This window comes from Phocoena phocoena, chromosome 2, assembly GCF_963924675.1.
Source record: "Phocoena phocoena chromosome 2, mPhoPho1.1, whole genome shotgun sequence".
NCBI lineage: Eukaryota > Metazoa > Chordata > Mammalia > Artiodactyla > Phocoenidae > Phocoena > Phocoena phocoena.
Window position 1 is genome coordinate 139,561,909 of NC_089220.1, and position 17,135 is coordinate 139,579,043.

The following is a 17,135-nucleotide window of genomic DNA, read 5'->3' on the forward strand; positions in this document are numbered from 1 at the left end:
ACCGCCCCCAGGCCCGCCCCCTCCTTTAAAGTTCCCAGGCGCTCCCCGCCGGGTTCAGCCAGCTGGATCCCGGCTCTAGGCAGTTACCGGCGAGCTGGAGGCGGGGCCCGCGGCGGGGCCGGACGCTCCAGGGCGGAGCCCAGGCCGCACGACCCCGCCTCCTGGATGGGCGGGACGGGCCGCGCCGCGTGCCTGCGTGCAGGTTGCGCAGGCGTTAAGGGTGCCACGACCTCTCTATGGCCCCGGCAGGATTTCGGGGGAAGGCGAGCGTGTTCGCCTCACCTGCCTTGCGTGGCGGCGGGGGCGGGGCGGCTTTGTGTGGAGACCGGTAAGGGGCATTAGGGAAGTGTTTAGAGCAAGGGTAACCGAGAAGCGTCGTGACTCGCTGAGTAGCCCGAGGCGGTCGGCTGCCCCTCTGCCCAACGAGGGCTTTTCCACCCAGACGTTACCACCGAGCACCTGCCGTACGTGTTGCAACCCTCATACCACCTCTCCAGAAATAACTATAACCTTTCTGCCTACTGAGGCCGTTTACTGAGGGCCCACTGAAACGCTCTGCATAGCTTCAGTTCTTACAACAGTTCTGCAAGGTAAGTTACCGTTTTACAAATTTGGAAATGCAGAGGCTCAGGGGAGTTCAGTGACTTGTCTAGACTCGGTCATTTACAAAGCCGTCTCTCCAGTCTAAGGCTCTTTTCAAGAATCCACCCTGCTGTACTCATTCCAGCCTACATGCTGTCCTCTGACCCCACCCTGCGTCCAGACTGCATGCTGGGCGAGGCAGCTGACCTGTTTGCTCTTGTCCCCTCTCAACTCCTAGGACAATGCTTGACACATGGTAGGCTTTCAATATTTATTGGATGTATGCATGAATGAATTAAACTACACTGTTCCAAAAGGTGAGGATCACAAGCTACTGTGTGGAGGAGGTGGAGGTGCGGTTAATTTTTTTTTTCCACATCTTTATTGGAGTATAATTCCTTTACATTGTTGTGTTAGTTGCTGCTGTATAACAAAGTGAATCAGCTATACGTATACATATATCCCCATATCCCCTCCCTCTTGCGTCTCCCTCCCACCCTCCCTATCCCACTCCTCTAGGTGGTCACAAAACACCGAGCTGATCTCCCTGTGCGATGCGGCTGCTTCCCACTAGCTATCTATTTTACATTTGGTAGTGCATATATGTCCATGCCACTCTCTCAGTTCGTCCCAGCTTACCCTTTCCCCTCCCCGTGTCCTCAAGTCCATTCTTTACGTCTATGTCTTTATTCCTGTCCTGCCCCTAGGTTCTTCAGAACCATTTTTTTTTTAAGGTTCTATATATATGTATCAGCATACGGTATTTGTTTTTCTCTTTCTGACTTATTTCACTCTGATAAAAGACTCTAAGTCCACCCACCTCATTACAAATAACTCAACTTCGTTTCTTTTTATGGCTGAGTAATATTCCATTGTGTATATGTGCCCATCTTTTTTTTTTATTTATTAATTTTTTTATTTTTGGCTGCATTGGCTCCTTTGTTGCTGTGCATGGGCTTTCTCTAGTGGTGGCGAGCGGGGGCTACTCTTTGTTGTGGTGCGCGGCCTTCTCGCTGTGGTGGCTTCTCTTGTTGCGGAGCATGGGCTCTAGGTGCACGGGCTTCAGTAGTTGTGCCACGTGGGCTCAGTAGCTGTGGCTTGTGGGCTCTAGAGTGCAGGCTCAGTAGTTGTGATGCACAGGCTTAGTTGCTCTGTGGCATGTGGGATCTTCCCAGACCAGGGCATGAACCCATGTCCCCTGCATTGGCAGGCGGACTCCTAACCACTGTGCCACCAGGGAAGCCCATGCCACATCTTCTTTATCCATTCATCCATCAATGGACACTTAGGTTGCTTTCCATGTCGTGGCTATTGTAAATAGTGCTGCAGTGAACATTGTGGTACATGACTCCTTTTGAATTATGGTTCTCTCGGTATTTGCCCAGTAGTGGGATTGCTGGGTCATATGGTAGTTCTATTTACTTTTTTAAGGAACCTCCATACTGTTCTCCATAGTGGCTGTATCAATTTACATTCCCACCAGCAGTGCAAGAGGGTTCCCTTTTCTCCACACCCTCTCCAGCATTTATTGTTTGTTTGTTTGTTTAATTCAAACCTATATTTGCAGTTTCTGAAATGCTGATCCATAGACCACTCTCTCGTTACACATGTGCACCAACGGAAAAGCAAAGAGAACCCCGGTCATCCCACGAGAGGAACAGCTCCTCATCCAACAGTCTTCAGAAGGCTACACGTGCAGTCCCTGCGCCCGTCCAGGTGGCGATGCAATAAATACACAGCTCGCCCTGCTCACCTCAGTCCAGCCAGGCCTGCCACTACCTGTTGTAGGCCTGCTCCTTTTTGGACTTCTCCAGGGCCTTGTCCATGGTCTTCTCGTTCTCCCCTCAACATTTGGGGCAGTACCACTTGCCCTTGGGTTTATGGTTCAGTCCCACGCAGGAGAAGTGGAACCACTCGATGGGGCACTCGTCATTGTCACAGCCGATCATCTCTCCATAGGAGACCTGATTGCACAAACAGTACGTGGGCTCATTCAGGTCAATGGGAAGGTCCACAGGGGATGCTTCCCTCTCGGCTTTGACCTTGGAGCGTTTCTTCTTCTTGGAGGTCTTTGCCTTTTTCTCTGTAGATTTTTTGATGATGGCCATTCTGACCCATGTGAGGTGATACCTCATTGTAGTTTGATTTGCATTTCTCTAATGATTAGTGATATTGAGCATCCTTTCATGTGTTTGTTGGCAATCTGTATATCTTCTTTGGAGAAATGTCTTCTGCCCATTTTTGCATTGGGTTGTTTGTTTTTTGATACTGAGCTGCATGAGCTGCTTGTAAATTTTGGAGATTAATCCTTTGTCAGTTGCTTCACTTGCAAATATTTTCTCCCATTCTGAGGGTTGTCTTTTTGTCTTGTTTATGGTTTCCCTTGCTGTGCATAAGCTTTTAAGTTTCATTAGGTCTCATATGTTTATTTTTGTTTTTACTTCCATTTCTCTAGGGGATGGGTCAAAAAGGGTCTTGCTATGATTTATGTCATAGAGTGTTCTGCCTGTATTTTCCCCTAAGAGTTTTATAGTGTCTGGCCTTATATTTAGGTCTTTAATCTACTTGAGGTTATTTTTGTGTATGGTGTTAGGAAGTGTTGTAATTTCATTCTTTTACATGTAGTTGTCCAGTTTTCCCAGGACCACTTATTGAAGAGACTGTCTTTTCTCCATTGTATATTCTTGCCTCCTTTATCAAAGATAAGGTGACCATATGTGCATGAGTTTATCTCTGGGCTTTTTATCCTGTTCCATTGATCTATATTTTTGTTTTTGTGCCAGTACCATACTGTCTTGATTACTGTAGCTTTGTAGTATAATCTGAAGTCAGGGACCCTGATTCCTCCAGCTCCATTTTTCCTTCTCAAGATTGCTTTGGCTTTTCAGGGTCTTTTGTGTTTCCATACAAGTTGTGAAATTTTTTGTTCTAGTTCTGTGAAAAATGCCATTGGTAGTTTGAGGGATTGCATTGAATCTGTAGATTGCTTTGGGTAGTATAGCCATTTTCACAGTGTTGATTCATCCAATCCAAGAACATGGTATGTCTCTCCATCTGTTTGTTTGTATCATCTTTAATTTCTTTCATCAGTGTCTTATAGTTTTTTGTCTCCTTAGGTAGGTTTATTCCTAGGTATTTTATTCTTTTTGTTGCAGTGGTAAATGGGAGTGTTTACTTAATTTCTCTTTCTGATCTTTTGTTGTTAATGTATAGGAATGCAAGAGATTTCTGTGCATTAATTTTGTATCCTGCCACTTTACCAAATTCATTGATTAACTCTAGTAGTTTTCTGGTAGCATCTTTAGGATTCTCTATGTAAAGTATCATGTCATCTGCAAACAGTGACAGTTTTACTTTTTCTTTTCCAATTTGGATTCCTTTTATTTCTTTTTCTTCTCTGATTGCTGTGGCTAAAACTTCCAAAACTATGTTGAATACTAGTAGTGAGAGTGGGCAACCTTGTCTTGTTCCTGATCTTAGTGAAAATGGTTTCAGTTTTTCACCATTGAGAACAATGTTGGCTGTGGGTTTGTCATATATGGCCTTTATTATGTTGAGGTGAGTTCCCTCTGTGCCTACTTTCTGGAGAGTTTTTATCATAAATGGGTATTGAGGGCTTCCCGGGTGGCGCAGTGGTTGAGAATCCGCCTGCCAATGCAGGGGACATGGGTTCGAGCCCTGGGCTGGGAAGATCCCACATGCCGCGGAGCAGCTAAGCCCGTGCGCCACAACTACTGAGCCTGTGCTCTAGAGCCCGTAAGCCAAAGCTACTGAGGCCCATGCGCCAGGAGCTCGTGCTCCACAACAGGAGAAGCCACTGCAGTGAGAAGCCCACACACTGCAACGAAGAGCAGCCCCCGCTCGCCACAACTAGAGAAAGCCTGCACGCAGCAATGAAGACCCCAACGCAGCCAAAATAAATAAATAAATAATTTTTTTAAAAATAAATAAAATAAATAAATAAATAAATAAATAAATGGGTATTGAATTTTGTCAATAGCTTCTTCTGCATCTGTTGAGATTATCATATGATTTTTATCCTTCAGTTTATTAATATGGTGTATCACATTGATTGATTTGCGTATATTGAAGAATCCTTGCATTCCTGGGATAAACCCCACTTGATCATGGTGTATGATCCTTTTAATGTACTGCTGGATTCTGTTTGCTAGTATTTTGTTGAGGATTTTTGCATCTGTGTTCACCAGTGATATTGACCTGTAGTTTTCTTTTTTTGTGATATCTTTGTCTGGTTTTGGTATCAGGGTGATGGTGGCCTCGTAGAATGAGTTTGGGAGTGTTCCTCCCTTTGCTATACTTTGGAAGAGTTTTAGAAGTATAAGTGTTAGCTCTTCTCTAAATGTTTGATAGAATTCACCTGTGAATCCATCAGGTCCTGCACTTTTGTTTGTTTGAAAATTTTTAATCACAGTCTCAATTTCAGTGCTTGTGATTGGTTTGTTTATATTTTCTATTTCTTCCTGGTTCACTCTTGGAAGGTTGTGCTTTTCTAAGAATTTGTCCATTTCTTCCAGGTTGTCCATTTTATTGGCATATAGTTGCTTGTAGTAATCTTTCATGATCCTTTGTATTTCTGCAGTGTCAGTTGTTACTTCTCCTTTTTCATTTCTAATTCTGTTGATTTGAGTCTTCTCCCTTTTTTTCTTGATGAGTGTGGCTAATGGTTTATCAGTTTTGTTTATCTTCTCAAAGAACCAGCTTTTACTTTTATTGATCTTTGCTGTCATTTCCTTTATTTCTTTTTCCTTTATTTCTCATCTGATCTTTATGATTTCTTTCCTTTTGCTAACTTTGGGGTTTTTTTGTTCTTCTCTCTCTAATTGCTTTAGGTGTAAGGTTAGGTTGTTTATTTGAGATTTTTCTTGTTTCTTGAGGTAGGATTGTATTGCTGTAAACTTCCCTCTTAGAACTGCTTTTGCTGCATCCCATAGGTTTTGGGTTGTCATGTTTCCATTGTCATTCGTTTCTAGGTATTTTTTTATTTCCTCTGATTTCTTCAGTGATTTCTTGGTTATTTAGTATTGTTTAGCCTCCATGTGTTTGTATTTTTTACAGTTTTTTTCCTGTAATTGATATCTAGTCTCATAGCGTTGTGGTCAGAAAAGATGCTTGATAGATACAATTTCAGTTTTCTTAAATGTACCAAGATTTGTGACCCAAGATATGATATATCCTAGAGAATGTTCCATGAGCACTTGAGAAGAAAGTGTATTCTGTTGTTTTTGGATGGAATGTCCTATAAATATCAATTAAGTCCATCTTGTTTAATGTATCATTTAAAGCTTGTGTTTCCTTATTTATTTTCATTTTGACTGATGTGTCCATTGGTGAAAGTGGGGTGTTAAAGTCCCCTACTATTTTTGTGTTACTGTCAATTTCCCCTTTTATGGCTGTTAGATTTGCCTTATGTATTGAGGTGCTCCTATGTTGGGTGCATAAATATTTACAATTGTTATATCTTCTTCTTGGATTGATCCCTTGATCATTATGTAGTGTCCTTCTTTGTCTCTTGTAATAGTCTTTATTTTAAAGTCTGTTTTGTCTAATATGAGAATTGCTACTCCAGCTTTCTTTTGATTTCCATTTGCATGGAATATCTTTTTCCATTCCCTCACTTTCAGTCTGTATGTGTCCCTGGGTCTGAAGTGGGTCTCTTGTAGACAGCATATGTACAGGTCTTGTTTTTATATCCATTCAGCCAGTCTGTGTCTTTTGGTTGGAGCATTTAATCCATATACATTTAAGGTAATTATCAATATGTATGTTCCTATTACCATTTTCTCAATTGTTTTAGGTTTGTTATTGTAGGTCTTTTCCTTCTCTTGTGTTTCCTGCCTAGAGAAGTTCCTTTAGCATTTGTTTTAAAGCTGGTTTGGTGGTGCTGAATTCTCGTAGCTTTTGCTTGTCTGTAAAGTTTTTTTTTGGGTTCGTGGGCCTGTCACTGTTGTGGCCTCTCCCGTTGCGGAGCACAGGCTCCGAACGTGCAGGCTCGGCGGCCATGGCTCATGGGTCCAGCCGCTCCGCAGCATGTGGGATCTTCCTGGACCGGGGCATGAACCCGTGTCCCCTGCATCAGCAGGTGGACTCTCAGCCACTGCGCCACCAGGGAAGCCCAGTGTAAAGGTTTTAATTTTTCTTTCGAATCTGAATGAGATCCTTGCTGGGTAGAGTAATCTTGGTTGTAGGTTTTTCCCTTTCATCACTTTAAATATGTCCTGCCACTCCCTTCTGGCTTGCAGAGTTTCTGCTGAAAGATCAGCTGTTAACTTTATGGAGATTCCCTTCTGTTATTTGTTGCTTTTCCCTTGCTGCTTTTAATATTTTTTCTTTGTATTTAATTTTTGATAGTTTGATTAATATGTGTCTTGGCATGTTTCTCCTTGGATTTATCCTGTATGGGACTCTCTGTGCTTCCTGGACTTGATTGACTCTTTCCTTTCCCATATTGGGGACGTTTTCAACTATAATCTCTTCAAATATTTTCTCAGACCCTTTCTTTTTCTCTTCTTCTTCTGGGACCCCTATAATTCTAACGTTGGTGCGTTTAATGTTGTCCCAGAGGTCTCTGAGACTGTCCTCAATTCTTTTCATTCTTTTTTCTTTATTCTGCTCTGTGGTAGTTATTTCCACTATTTTATCTTCCAGGTCACTTATCCGTTCTTCTGCCTCAGTTATTCTGCTATTGATTCCTTCTAGAGAATTTTTTATTTCATTTTTTGTGTTGTTCATCATTGTTTGTTTGCTCTTTAGTTCTTCTAGGTCCTTGTTAAATGTTTCTTGTATTTTCTCCATTGTATTTCCAAGATTTTGGATCATCTTTACTGTCATGACTCTGAATTCTTTTTCAGGTAAATTGCCTATTTCCTCTTCATTTGTTTGGTCTGGTGGGTTTTTACCTTGCTCCTTCGTCTGCTGCATATTTCTCTGTCTTCTCATTTTGCTTAACTTACTGTGTTTGGGGTCTCCTTTTTGCAGGTTGCATGTTCGTAGTTCCTGTTGTTTTTGGTGTCTGCCCCCAGTGGGTAAGGTTGGTTCAGTGGGTTGTGTAGGCTTCCTGGTGGAGGGGACTGGTGGATGAGGTTGGATCTTGTCCTTCTGGTGAGCAGGACCATGTCCAGTGTTGTGTTTTGGGGTGTCTGTGAACTTAGTATGATTTTAGGCAGCCTCTCTGCTAATGGGTGGGGTTGTGTTCCTGTCTTGCTAGTTGTTTGGCATGGGGTGTCCAGCACTGGAGCTTGCTAGTCGTTCAGTGGATCTGGGTGTTAGTGTTGAGATGAAGTTCTCTGGGAGAGCTCCCGCCGATTGATATTACATGGGGCCAGGAGGTCTCTGGTGGTCTAGTGTCCCGAACTCAGCTCTCCCACCTCAGAGGCTCCAGTCTGGTAGCCGGCCGGAGCACCAAGACCCTTTCTGCCACATGGCCAGGTACGTGGGGAGTTTTTTGCCTTTTGGGAAGTCTGAGGTCTTCTGCCAGCATTCAGTAGGTGTTCTGTAGGAGTTGTTCCACATGTAGATGTACTTTTGATTTATTTGTGGGGATGAAGGTGTTCTCCATGTCTTACTCCTCCACCATCTTGAAGGTACTCTCTGATCCATGTCTGAAGCTTCCAGTTCTGAAGCTTTGACAGCATTTCCTTCCCTCCATTCACAGCCACGTTTCTCTGCTAGCCTGTTGTTGGCAGGAACCAGTTCCTCACAAGCTGGTGGACTGAGCAGGTCACTTCCTCACTGCTTGTTGGCTGGAAGTCTCAATCAGTTCTTTGCCATTTGAGTCTTTCCATAAGGTACCTTCCACATGGCAGGTGGCTTCCATGTATATATGTCGCTGCAGATTCTCTCCCTGGTAGGCTGCTCTCGCACCAGCGTTCGCTGCCAGTCATGGAACTTCCAGAAGCTGAGGAGGCATGCTCCGAGGTTAATTATCTTTTATTGTTGTTTGTTTTCAGCTTTAATGAGGTATAATTTTTTTTTATACAAATTTATTTATTTTTGGTTGCCTTGGGTCTTCGTTGCAGTGCATGGGCTTCTCATTGTGGTGGCTTCTCTTGTTGTGGAGCTCGGGCTCTAGGCGTGTGGGCCTCAGTAATTGTGGCTCATGGGCTCTAGAGTGCAGGCTCAGTAGTTGTGGTGCACAGGCTTCGTTGCTCCACGGCATGTGGGATGTTCCCGGACCAGGGCTCAAACCCATGTCCCCTGCATTGGCAGGTGGATTCTTAACCACTGTGCCACCAGGGAAGTCCATAAATTATTAAATAGTTATTCTGAGTCATCCAGCAGTCCCTGGTAAGTCTGGTTAGCATATTGTCCTTCCTGTGCCCGATCAACCCTTGACACAGTGATAAAACTGAGTGGCTGATTTAAAAATAACTCGTAGTGCTATTTTTAAACAAAACAATTATTTTGTTTCTTGGTTGGGTCTTTCAAAGGTTTGTTCATTGATCATTTTTTTATTAAAGTACCCGCCCTTGGATTTGTGAATTCTAACTTTTTTTTGTTTTCTAAGACATTTCATTCCCTGCTTGTAATATTATTTCCCTCTTCCTCTTTTCCTTGAGACATTGCATAGGATGGCCACACAGGGTTTGTCTGACGCGGTGATATTTGTTGTTTGATGTTTGAGACCTCAATGAGCCAGGCATGTGAAGAATACCTCGGAGGGGGGTATTTTAGGCTGAGAGAACATAAATCACCAAGGCCCTGAGCAGGAGCAAGTTTCGGAAGAGTGAGCAGCAGAGTGGGCCGGGGGAAGAGTGGTCTGGGAGGAGGTTAAGAGGGGGAGGCACCGCTAAGCCTTGAGAGCCCGGAGGCCATGCTGAGGAAATGGACTTTGTTCTAGGGGCTCAAGGTTACATCCCTAGTGAATGGAAGAGCCAGAATTCAAACACCTTGTCAGCCTCCAAAACCACATCTCTCACCTTCCTGCCAGGATGATACTGACTACACAGGCTTGTTGTGAGGGTCACCTGAGTGCACTTGGAAAGCCCCCAACCCATGCCTCGCACAACATAGACATGCGAACAGTGTGCCCTTTCTCCTGGTTTTCCTATGTAGGTTCAGTCCTGTTGTGTGGTCACTATGATTTGTCACTTTCAAGTATTCCTCTTTATTCCTAGGTATTGTTTTTGCCTCCTAGTTCACTTGAATATAAATACAACCATACCCACTTTCTTTTTTTTTTTTTTCTTTTTGCGGTACGCGGGCCTCTCACTGCTGTGGCCTCTCCTGCTGCGGAGCACAGACTCCTGACGCACAGGCTCAGCGGCCATGGCTCACGGGCCCAGCCGCTCCGCGGCATGTGCGATCTTCCCGGACCGGGGCACGAACCCGTGTCCCCTGCATCGGCAGGCGGACCCTCAACCAGTGCGCCATCAGGGAAGCCCCATACCCACCTTCTATTGATTCTATTGACTGATATGTCTTTACTCATATTTTTAGCCTTTTGGTATCATCTTGGCCCTAGGTCCTTGGTCCTAGCCCCTGGCTTTTAATGTTACTCCAAATTTGTATCTAGCCCAGACCTTACCCTTAACCTCCAGGTTTGACTGTCCTACTGCCTACACCACTTTTCTTAGATGCCCAGGCTGCCTCTCTGGGTCAATAATCAAAACTGAACTCTTGGTCTCTCCCTTCCTCTAGTCAACCTATTCTCACCGCACCTCCGCAGCATCTCCATCTCTGTAAATGCCACTGCAGTGCCTAGTTCCTGATGCCGAGTCACTCCCAGCTCTTCCTTTTCTGTCAGTCCCCATAGTCAGCCTGTCAGCAGGCCCTGTTGGTTCAGCCTTCAAAACATGACCCATATCCCCAGCTCCTTTGTCTCTGTTGCCATCTGTGTTGTCCAGTCGCCCTCACTGCTCACCTGGCCACCAGAGTGGCCTCCAAAGTGATCTCTGCTTCCCCTTTGCTCCCCTACAATCTATTTTCCACACAACAGTTAGAAAAAAGTTTATAAAATACCAGACAATCCTTATACTTAGAGCCAGTGATTTCTTACTCCGTTTAGAATAAAATCCAAGTTCCTGACCATGATGCATAAGGCCCTGCAGCTAATCTGGCCCCTGCCTTCCTCTCCAGCCTCATTGGGGGGGCCCTGTCCCTTGTTCGGCCATACCTCAGTAACACTACCTCCTTTCTGTTCCTTGAACAGGCCACCCACCTGCCCTGCGAGACTTATGGCCTTGGACTTACAGTTTCCTTTGCTTAGAGTACACTTTCCTCAGCTCTTCATTGTAGGCCTCTTCTCATCCTTCCTGTCTTAGTTCAGCTGTCATTTCAGAGGGCCCTGCCCCACCCTCTTGTAGAAGTGGGATGCCCTGATCCCACCCCTTAGTCACCCTCTGTTGTATCATTTGTTTATTTCCCACAAAATGCTATCACCACGGGTAGTTAATATTTTCCTTTTGCTTATCATCTGATTCCACCCCGGGATGTAAGCTCCATAAGGGTATGTGTGGACTTTGTTCTCTTTATTTGTACCATTTCCCCATTGCCTCATACACAGCAGTTACTTCATAACTACTTGGGTTTTGTGGCTCAGCTGAACGTGGAGCAGGGTGCACAGAAGAGGTGGCCCCAGGGTATCAACAGTGGGGATGACGTAGGCATTGATTCTGAATGAATGAATGAATGAATGAATGAGTGAATGAGAGAGTAAGTGAATACTTAGGTTTAGCTCATCAAATGGTTGGATTTCTTAAATCTATTTTGAGACTCACTTAAATTTTTTCAAGTTGTGGTAAAATATACATAACATGGGGCTTCCCTGGTGGCGCAGTGGTTGAGAGTCTGCCTGCCGATGCAGGGGACACAGGTTCGTGCCCCGGTCCGGGAGGATCCCACATGCTGCGGAGCGGCTGAGCCCGTGAGCCATGGCTGCTGAGCCTGTGCATCTGGAGCCTGTGCTCCGCAATGGGAGAGGCCACAACAGTGAGAGGCCTGCGTACCACAAAAAAAAAAATAATAATAATACATAACATGAAATTTACCGTCTTGATATTTTAAAAGTTGTAATTAAAAAACATGTAGCAGGGGCTTCCCTGGTGGCACAGTGGTTGAGAGTCCGCCTGCCGATGCAGGGGACACGGGTTCGTGCCCCGGTCCACAGGGGACACAGGTTCGTGCCCTGGTCCGGGAGGATCCCGCATGCCACGGAGTGGCTGGGCCTGTGAGCCATGGCCGCTGAGCCTGCGCGTCCGGAGCCTGTGCTCCACAACAGGAGAGGCCACAACAGTGAGAGGCCCGCGTACCGCAGAAAAAAAACAAAACAAAACAAACATGTAGCAGGGCTTCCCTGGTGGCGCAGTGGTTTAGAATCTGACTGCCAATGCAGGGGACATGGGTTCGAGCCCTGGTGTGGGAAGATTCCACATGCTGCAGAGCAACTAGGCCCATGAGCCACAACTCCTGAGCCTGCGCATCTAGAGCCTGTGCTCTGCAACAAGAGAGGCTGCGACAGTGAGGCCCGCACACCTCGATGAAGAGTGGCCCCCACTGGCCACAACTAGAGAAAGCCCTCGCACAGAAAACGAAGACCCAACACAGCCAAAAATAAATAAATTAATTAATTTTTTTAAATTCCTCCATAAAAATACCACTAAGCTTTAAAAAAATAAAAATAAAAAACACGTAGCATAGGGACTTCCCTGGTGGCGCAGTGGTTAAGAATCCGCCTGCCAATGCAGGAGACACGGGTTTGAGCCCTGGTCTGGGAAGATCCCACATGCCGCGGAGCAACTAAGCCCATGCGCCACAACTACTGAGCCTGTGATCTAGAGCCCGTGAGCCACAACTACTGAAGCCCGCTCGCCTAGAGTCCTTGCTCGTCAACAAGAGAAGCCATTGCAGTGAGAAGCCCGTGCACCACAACGAAGAGTAGCCCCTGCCCACCGCAACTAGAGAAAGCCCGTGCGCACCAACAAAGACCCAACGCAGCCAAATAGAAATAAATAAATTTATTTATTTATTTTTAAAAAATATGGCAGTCTTCAAAAGTTAAAAAAAAAACAACACGTAGCATAAAATTTAACACCTTAACCATTTCTGAGTGTATAGTTCAGTAGTGTTAAATATATTCACATTGTTTGGTAGCCAATCTCCAGACCTCTTTCCTTCTTGCAAAACTGAAACTCTGTGCCCATTAAACAACAAACAATTCCTCATTTTCTCCTCCCGCCAGCCCTTGGGAACCACTATTCTACTTTCTGTCTCTATGAATTTGAGCACTTTAGGTCCCTTATATAAGTGGACTCATACAATATTTGTCCTTTGGTGACTGGCTTATTTCACTTAGCATAATGTCCTGAAGGTCCATCCGTGTTATAACACATGTCAGCATTTCGTGCTTTTTAAGGCTGAAAAACATTCAGTTGCCTGTATATACTGCATCTTGTTTATCCATTTGTCTGTCGATGGATACTTAAGTTGCTTCCACCTTTTGGCTATTGTGAATAATGCTGCTATGAAAGTGGGTGTACAGATATCTCTTTTTGAGACCCTGCTTTTGGTTCTTTTGGATATATACCCCGAAGTGGGATTGCTGGATCATATAGTAATTCTATTTTTAATTTGTTGAGGAGCTGCTGTACTGTTTTCCATAGCAGCTGCATCACTTTACTTTCCCACCAGCAGTGCACAAGGGTTCCAATTTCTCCATATCCTTGCCAACACATGTTATTTTCTGTTTTTGATAGTAGCCATCCTAAAGGATGTAAAGTGGTATCTTACTGTGATTTTGATTTGCATTTCCCTAATTAGTGATGTTGATCATCTTTTCATGTGCTTGTTGGACATTTGTGTATCTTTGGAGAAATGTCTTAGACTCACTTTCAATACAATAATTAAAGATTTTATGTTTTATTGTCAATATTATGCTTAGCTCGAGTTTAAAAAAAATTTTTTTATTGTGGTAAAAAACGCATAAGATTTACCACCTTAACCATTTCTAAGTATGCAATTCAGTAGTGTTAAGTATATTCCCATTGTTGTGCCGCCAGTCTCTAGAACTTTTTCATCTTACAAAACTGAAACTCTATACTCATTAAACTCAACTTGACTTTTAATATGTTTTTTTGTATGTTCTTTGTTTTTTCTGTTTTACTAATATGAAGTTTCTGGACCAGCAGAGCTGAGAGTACCCAAACTTGTACTGAGGCAACTCTACTGAGGTAAGCTTCATTCTGAAGTCCCATCTGGGCCAACAGCAGGTCATCTCCCTGACACTTCTGGGTCCACAGGGCTCCAGGGGCCCAGTGGGAGATGAAGACAGGCACCTATATTTCTGCCTTAAAGGATTGGCCTAGGGCACTTATGATGGGCCATCCTCACCCAAATGGTTCTATGTATGGCCATTTGGAATCACTACACAACAGTGGAAAAGCTGTTCCCATGAAGGAGTGGTCAGCTTTGAAACCTTGGCCATTCTCATGCACTGGAACACTGGTGCAGTTTTCTGGAGGGCAGTTTGACACCCTATCAAAAGCCTGAGCCATGAGCCTACTCTGACCAGTGGTCTACAAAGATTTTATTTTAAAGGAAAATAAAAACATCTGCAAAGATAGATACACAGGATGTTCATCACAACATTGTATATAATGGTATGAAATTGGCAGCAACCTAAATGTACAGCAGTTAAAGATTTGTTAAAAAATTAAGATCCGGGACTTCCCTGTGGTCCAGTGGTTAAGACTCCGCACTCCCAATGCAGGGGACACAGGTTTGATCCCTAGTTGGGGAACTAAGATCCCAGATGCCACATGGCACAGGCAAAAAAAAAAAGTCAAGATCCACCTACATATGAAAATGAGGCTAAATGTAAATTGTGATTTTTCCCTGGGCACTGGAATAAGGGTTGTAATTTATCTTTATTTTTTTAATCCATTAAGAAAGTTTACTCAATATATATAATTTTTAGAAAGAGAAAGAATTTGATTTATATTTTTAATTCAGTAAAAATGTATGCTAATCTGTGGGTGATAATTATGAGTGATTTCTGTGTTTTCAGAATATTTTACCAGAGGCATATATTACTTTTGTAATCAGAGCAAAAAGTAAAGGTTATTTGAAAATAAAAATAGGAGAGTTCCCTGGTGGCCTAGTGGTTAGAATTTGGGGCTTTCACTACCGTGGCCCAGGTTCAGCCCCTGGTCAGGGAACTGATATCCCGCCAGCTGCGTGGCATGGCCAAATAAATAAATAAATAATAATAAATAAAATCTTTGGAAATGGGATAGCATCATGTATTTTTCACCTTATGATTGTTTCAGGTCAGCCCCATGGCTATTCCACATGGTTCAAATGAAACTTCCTATTTGCTACCTCCAAACAGTGAGGACTGGGGAGGGCACGGCATTCCTGACTTTGTCTATGGGCAGAAGGAACTTGTGCCAGAAGGGATTCAGTGGCCAAGGAGCGGACCCAGCCTTCCGGACACACTGCCACTGTCTCGCTTTGACTCTGCCCTCTGCTTGGCCTGGAGGCAGCGGATGGAGCTGGGGCTGTTCCGCTACTGTCTGGGGGAGCTGCAGACCCAAACCCTTCCTGGTGCTGTGGGTTTTGTTGCTCAGCTGAATGTGGAGCGAGGTGTGCAAAGAAGGAGCCCCCAGAACATCAGGAGCGTGAGGCAGGCGTTTGACCCTGAACAGTTTAACTTCAACCAGATCCGGCCAGGAGAAGTCCTCTTCCGCTTGCACCGGGAGCCCGATCTCCCTAGTGCTGCTCTCCAGCAAGACGACATCCTCGTGGTGATCAATGTCAGCCCCTTGGAGTGGGGCCACGTGCTGCTGGTGCCCGAGCCCACCCGAGGGCTCCCCCAGCGCCTGCTGCCAGGGGCACTGCAGGCCGGGGTTGAAGCTGTGCTGCTGAGCTCACACCCAGGCTTCCGAGTCGGCTTCAACAGCCTGGGTGGCCTGGCCTCAGTGAACCACCTCCACCTGCATGGCTATTACTTGGCCCACAGACTGCCCGTGGAGGGGGCCCCAAGCAAACCCCTGGATCCTGGGGGCCATCTGCATCTGCTCCAGGACCTCCCAGCTCCTGGCTTCCTCTTTTACACAAGCGGGCCAGGGCCCGACTTGGAAGCCTTGATAAGCAGGGTATGTCGGGCCACTGACTATCTGGCTGACCACGAGATTGCACATAACTTGTTTGTGACCCGGGGGGCTCCACCTGGAAAGACATCATCTTCCTCAGCCCTCACGGGGGTCCGAGTAATTCTTTGGGCCCGGAAGTCCAGCTTTGGGATAAAGGAAGGCGAGGCCTTCAATGTTGCCCTCTGTGAGCTGGCCGGGCACCTCCCTGTCAAAACGTCCCAGGACTTCAGCAGCCTGACAGAGGCGGCGGCTCTGGCTGTCATCCGAGACTGTCTGCTGCCCCCAGCCCAGGCGGGAGAGGTGCAGGCAGCACTGGTGGCCTTGATAGCCAAGGAGGAGCAGTAATCCTTCCAGAAGTATTTATTTTGTAACAGATCTAAGTCTCTTTCCGGAAAGCTGTCCATCATGATCGTGTGGGCACTTTCATGAATGCCTTCTCACCTGTCTCAGCCTAAGGGGAGGGATAAAGAACTGGTAAGTGGTCTCTTTAAGGAGGAGGATACCTTGGAGTAAATCGAATGAATGAGCCCTCATGGATGTATCTGCTGCTTTTCACCTTTCTTCTTAGATAAGCCCCAGGAATGTCAAGCCTATTGTTAAGAAGGGAGTGTGTGCAAGAGTTAACACACTCCTGACTTGTATATGCCAACTTTTCTCTTCCTGTCTTATTAAATCTTAGCAAAGTGATAGTTTATCACTTCCTCTGTCCTTGCCTCTCTGCCTGTTCTCCCTTTGCCCACCACTGAGTTGTATTTCTTCATCCTGTCCCTACACATGTCCCCTCCATCCATATGCCCTATTTATAGCACATTCTTCGCCTACCTGGCCACCTTGAATTTTCCTTCAGCCCCAAAGCTGAGCTGAGTGTTCTTCACATACATCATTTCATGTGAAAACAAGGTGTCCTCACAACTTGAAAGTTGCAGGTCCTCTTAATACCCCTTTTTAACAGACGAAGATATGGAGGCTGACAGAGGTTTAGTAATTTATCCAAGGTCAGATGGCTCAAAAGTAGTGGAGTCAGGACTGCAACACAGGCAATCAGACACTTGAAGCTGAGCTGGGGCTGTGCACGTGTGACTGCCACGTTAATAAAGTCTCATTGAGATGAAGCAGAATATGCATCATTTCTGATGAATATCATGGATATTCAGAATATTCATTTCATAAGAAAATCAGTTTAACATTTAAATTCCTATAAACGGTTTTTGGTCACCCTCGTGTTTTGGGCACACTGCAGTAATTTCACCCTAATGCCTCTTTGTGCAAGCCTTTGCAAATATGGGCTCCAATAACATCACTTTATTTTGCTCGCTCACTCTCTGAAGGGAGTGCAGATGACCATTAGAGTTAAGTGGACTTTGTGTGTCGAAGGTGATGAGTCCAAATACCAGGATTTCCCCAGTTTTTCCTTAGGATTAATGTTCAGAGGAAAGCCTTCTCTGG

General features: G+C 45.0%; 1 protein-coding gene across 1 annotated transcript; it reads left to right on the plus strand.

Moving 5' to 3' along the window:
* The first annotated feature begins 13,665 nt into the window (after positions 1 to 13,665).
* Positions 13,666 to 16,217, plus strand: GDPGP1 (GDP-D-glucose phosphorylase 1). The gene is made up of 2 exons (XM_065872335.1): positions 13,666 to 13,766; positions 14,865 to 16,217. The coding sequence occupies exon 2, from the start codon at positions 14,874 to 14,876 to the stop codon at positions 16,032 to 16,034; it is 1,161 nt and encodes a 386-aa protein (XP_065728407.1). The 5' UTR covers positions 13,666 to 13,766; positions 14,865 to 14,873; the 3' UTR covers positions 16,035 to 16,217.
* The last annotated feature ends 918 nt before the right edge of the window (positions 16,218 to 17,135 follow it).

Bases quoted from the DNA above. Each gene is read 5' to 3' on its own strand.
- GDPGP1 (XM_065872335.1), top strand. From the start codon at position 14,874: ATGGCTATTCCACATGGTTCAAATGAAACTTCCTATTTGCTACCTCCA.